Below are 5636 nucleotides of genomic sequence, written 5' to 3' on the forward strand. Positions count from 1 at the left end.
TGTTAGGATATACGGTTTTTAAAATAATAATAATAATAATAATAATAAAAATATTTTAGTTATTTTTTATAATAGGAATATTGTAATTATTTTTTATAAAAAATATTAATTTAAACTTTTTAAGGTGTAAATTATTGATTTTTTTGTCAAATTTAATTTTGATAAAAATAATACAATTTAATTAATTATATATATTAAATTTTAATTACTAAAAAATATTTTTAAAAAAAATACATTTTAAACGTTTTTATCTAAACGGCTCCTATTTAAGGATATAAAGCTTGGTTTCATTCAACGTTAAAATAGGAAGATATGTCAAAGTCTAAAATCTTTATTATTTAAGATATAAGATACGGAACAAAATTTTTTTCTCCAATATCCTCATGGTTTGGTTTATAGAAAATAATAAAATATACAAAAAAGATATGTCCTAAATGGCGGAACTTGAAGATAATTTTTGAGGGCCGACATATTAAATTTGAAATAAAAATAAAATACAAGGTAACTAAATTAGTATAGTATAAAATTTTAACCGACTAAACTAATCATACTCTTTGAGATTAATCTACTACTTCACTTTATAAAAGATTCAGAGGGGTCATAATTTTTCATTGTCCATAAGAAACTTTGCCAATATCTAGGATTGATACATTTTTTTTGTTTACTTTTTATCTATATATACCTATATATCTCATTTTCAAACATATATTTTTTTTTTTAATTTCTGTGATTATAACAAAATTTTCAAATATAATATTAAATATTGTAAAAGAAGTGTTGACTACAAAACATAATAATTTAGATGTTCAAATTATATATATATATATATAAAAAAATTTTTTTTTTTCACTTTCTCACAAACCTAATTGCATTATTATAGCCTAACTTGGATCATTGCTCTTCATTATATATATCATATCACAATTAGTGCAACTATTAACCTCAAAGTCCTAAGCATTATTTTTTTTTTCCCCACCAACATGGCTAGCTCTTTTGTCCTTAAGATAATTTACTTGGCCATGATGATAATGTGCATAATGTTGGGTCAAATTTCATCACTTACACAAGGTGCTCCAACATGTGGCAAGATTCGAATCACATTAGCACCATGCCTTTCATACCTTAGGAGAAATGGTGATAGAGACTTGATCCCTAGAAAATGTTGTCATGGGGTTAAGAAGGTGAACCATGGAACCAAGAACAAACAAGATCGTCAATCTGTTTGCAAGTGCATCAAAAGAACAACTCAGAATGTTAAGGGTCTGAATCTTAAGAAGCTTGCTAATCTTCCTCAAAAGTGTGGAGTTAAATTGCCCTACAAGTTATCCCCTTCCATGGATTGCAACAAGTAATAATAAAACACTTATCACCACTATCATGCATTTTCATATTATATATATTCCCTATATTTTTACTGAAAATACACAGTTTATATAATTAGGAATATATATTTTTTCTTAGTGTCAATTGATAATATTCTTAATTGTTTATATTATTGAATAATTAGAGAATTAACTTTTTTTTTTTTACTTAATATCAGTTAATTTTTTAAAATTATCATTTTTTACTTTAAATATTTAAACACTAAATTTTAAATTTTAAATCCTATTTTTGTCCTAACTTTAAACCTTAGTCCCTAAGAAAATAACGTTTTAAAAAAAAATTTACAGTAAAGAAAAAAATTGGTATTAATGAATATACTAATTTTAGGTTCATTTTGATTGCCTAATGCAGGATTAACTGAGCTTGTAAGGAACTGTGCTTTTGGATTATGTTACTTTATTGAAGAAGTTGTGTATCCCTAAATTCCTAAATATAGACTACAAACTAAGATTTGAGATATTGATGAAAGATTCTACAATGTATTGTATCACTTGAAAGTAATAGTTGATAGAAATAAATTATTATACTTTCCATCCAATCTCCTTATCCCTCACCATAATAAGTGATAATACTTTAATTGCTTCTTCCTTTTCCCAAAATAAAAAGTTATTTGGAGGGCGTTATTTAAGCATGTAAAGCTTGGTGTCCATCCAACATTGAAATAGGAAGATATGTCATAATCTAAATTTTATTATTAATATAAGATACAGATGTTTCTTCAATGTCGTCCTCGTAGGTATATATATGTTGATGCACTGAAATATAAAATATTTAACACAGTAATTTAATTATTTTTGTTGACATAATAATATATAATTAAATATATTTATAAAATTATTTTTATACTATCAATATATTAAAATAAAATTTATATTGAAACATGCATATATACACTTATGTCATTGTAACAAAATTTTCAAATATAAATATTAACTATTGTAAAAGAGGTGTTGACGTAAAACAAATACAATAATTTAGATGTTTCAAATTATAGTAAAAAACATTTTCACTTTCTCATCAGAAACCGAATTTGCATTGTGTATGTGTGGTATAATATCTATATATACCCTAAGTTGGATAATTGCTCTTCATCATATCCATCATATATATCTCACAAGTAGTTCAAATATTAACCTATCTAAAAGTCCTACCATGGCTACCTCTATTAGTGTTGTTAAGGTTACATACTTGACCATGTTGATAATGTGCATAACTTTGGGTCAAATGACACAAGCTGTTGAATTATGTGGCAAGATTGATGCCACATTAGTACCATGCGTTGAATACCTGAGCAGAAACGAACATATAATCCCTCAAAGTTGTTGTGATGGGGTTAAGAACCTGAATGCTGGAGCCAAGAGCAAAGAAGATCGTCAATCCGTTTGCAACTGCATCAGAAGAATGACTAAGAATCTTAGGGGTCTGAAGCCTGACAAGCTTGCTAAACTTCCAGAACAATGTGGAGTTAAATTGCCCTACAAGTTATCCCCCTCCATGGATTGCACCGAGTAAGCTAAAAACACACGTTATATATATAATTGTTCATATTATTCTATTTATGGTGGTGTTACTCGTGAAAATGTCATCATGTTAAGATATTGACAGGTATTATGTTAAAAAATTCAGTTAAACATATTAAATCATATAACTTGTTAGAATATAATTATGATCAATTAACATCAATTAATATTATTTAGTATATCTGAATATTTATTATAGGAGATTACGTCTTTATTATTACGATTCTCTTAGCACCTATAAATATGCTTTTATATTGTATCATTTTAGACAACTTGAATACACTCAATAATACACAAATTCTTTCTCCAGTCTAGTATCTTATTTCTAACATAACTGTTGGCATTTATATTTTCGTATAAAGATATCTTTATGTGATTAATTATTTTATTTTATTTAGGATTACCAAATAAATAGTTAAGAGTAATTTTATCATTTGACAATAAAATATTATGTGTGTTATAATATTATGAACATACTAATCTTAGATTAATTTTGATTGGCAATTGCAGGGTTAACTGAGCTTATAGGGAGAAATGTGTCGCTGGCTTATATTACTTAGTTTGGTTGTGGTAGGAAAAATAATTTGGCAAAAGATCGAGAATGAAGAAGTTGCCTATCTCTAAATTTCTAAATATAGAATAAAAGTTAATTAGATGCAAGATATTGAGATATGTTATACGGTTTATTCTATCAGTTGAAAGTAATGAATGATATAAATAAATTGTTATACGTTGCATCTAATCTCCTTTAAACACGTGCTTTATTTACTCGTTGGCTTCTATGTACAAGTATGAATTTGAGTTCACAGAGAGCTTTAGCTCTTGGAACAGAATGCAGCAGAAGATCTTTATTACTTGATCAATTATGAAGTATTGAAGAATTAGAATTGTATCTTAATTACATAGCATTGTATGTGAAGACACCATATATTTATACCAACACTCTACTAACTAACTAATACAAATAACAAACACCTACTGATCTAACTAACTAATAACCAATTTCTGTTTTTTCTACTCCACGTCACTACTTCACGCAATATCACAATATCGATTAACCATCCTGATTCCTGGCATCCTTAACATTATAGAATTTGATTTTTTTTTTTTTTAGTTCTGAAGAATTGATTTTAATTTTCAATAATATTTGAAAGAGACAATCTAAATAGTCCAAAGTTATTTTTTTAGTATTCATTAATCACAGCTAAAATAATTGTATAACTTTAGATATAATGAATCTATAATTATATATGATAAAATAAATAAAATAATTTTAGTTATTATCTTTATAATATTATGGTTAATGTTATTTTCTAACCGTTAAAAATTCTAAAATTAACGATTACATAAATTTTAAGCATAATAAAAAATTTTTAGTCATACGCACACTCACAAACTAAGGATCCTTTTCTAGTTACCACCATCTATCTATTACCGGAAATCGAACCTTGGTATGTCTACTTATGAGGCAAACAGGTTTGGCACCCACGCTTATATGGTGATTTTTTTTTTTTATATTGTATATGATAAAATTTTTCTAGTTTTCTACTATGTCATTGGCTATGAGTTGCTGTATACGTATACGTATAGGAGGATTCGAATTCCAAATACTTATTTAAATGGACTAATACACTAACTATTAGATTAAATTAAATTGGTTTAAAATAATTTTTTTTTTTTGTTCATAGTATCTCCTAACCTAATTAGCTAAGGACTAAAAACCCTCGACATTTACTTAAGCGGACGAGTGAGTTGACCACTCGAATAAGCTAAGTTAGTTAAGATAAATTCTTTTGTTGGGTATTATATATAGTGAATTTTTTAGAGAGGTGAGTGTGAAAAGCGTAAGTTATGGTTAAAAAAATGTTAAGAAAAATCATATACTTCTCTTATAGACATTATTAGGCTTGAAAAAGTGGGCTGAAAGTCCAAATAAGACAAAAATGCAACCCAGACCAGCCCAAAATAACTCTTTTGACATCACGTAGAAGCATCTCTCGAAGCTCGTTTTGGTTGCAAATTTCAGCGCTCTAAATGTTCAAATTTTATTCTCAAAAATCAAACTGTAATGTAGTGGCTGCAAATGGCTTGTTCTGTTTTTGAGTACTGATGCTGGAAATTGATTTCAGTTTTTTTTTTTTTTTTTTTTTTTTAAACGAATATTTTATGTAATTCAATGTAATTGTTTCTTTCAACTACTTCTTGTGTAGAAATTTCTTAGCTTGTTGTGATCTTTTAGCTTCTTGGAAGTAAACAAAAGATGAATCTGCAAACACAATTAAGATGATTATAATAAAGTGTAACATAGGATTTGTTATGTATATAGAAGGATGCAATTGGGTTGTATCTAATTCTTTGATGCAAATCAATAAATTCAAAACCAAGGAATCACCAACCCCCTTAGACTGAAAACGGAATTGTTTAGAATGAAGATCCCTTTTAAGTCATTAACAGTAATTTTCTACATTGTTATTTAATTTTAATTCAATGTTTATTATGCCGTAACGATTACGTACTATAAAGAAAAAGTTTTAGTAGTTAGTTTTGAAAAATTATTGTTACTATTGTTATTTAGTTTGATTTATTCAGCCTTTTATTTATTTATTTATTTATTTTTGAAATTCAACAAGAGTAAAACCACCATGTTATGACTATGATTTGGTGTGTGATTATGTTCGTAACAGAATGATGATTCTCAAGTAGACCTGTAGGGACTCTTGAAGGAGTAGAATA

General features: G+C 26.8%; 1 protein-coding gene and 1 non-coding gene across 2 annotated transcripts; both read left to right on the top strand.

The window, feature by feature from the left end:
- The first annotated feature begins 648 nt into the window (after positions 1–648).
- On the top strand, positions 649–2105 carry LOC112729392 (uncharacterized). Its single transcript, XR_011869201.1, has 2 exons — positions 649–1348; positions 1735–2105. It is a non-coding gene; the product is annotated as an uncharacterized protein (transcript).
- A 430-nt stretch (positions 2106–2535) lies between these two features.
- LOC112729393 (non-specific lipid-transfer protein 1) lies at positions 2536–2895 on the top strand. The gene has a single exon (XM_025779616.3). The coding sequence runs from the start codon at positions 2536–2538 to the stop codon at positions 2893–2895; it is 360 nt and encodes a 119-aa protein (XP_025635401.2).
- The last annotated feature ends 2741 nt before the right edge of the window (positions 2896–5636 follow it).

Source organism: Arachis hypogaea, chromosome 12 (assembly GCF_003086295.3).
Source record: "Arachis hypogaea cultivar Tifrunner chromosome 12, arahy.Tifrunner.gnm2.J5K5, whole genome shotgun sequence".
Lineage (NCBI taxonomy): Eukaryota > Viridiplantae > Streptophyta > Magnoliopsida > Fabales > Fabaceae > Arachis > Arachis hypogaea.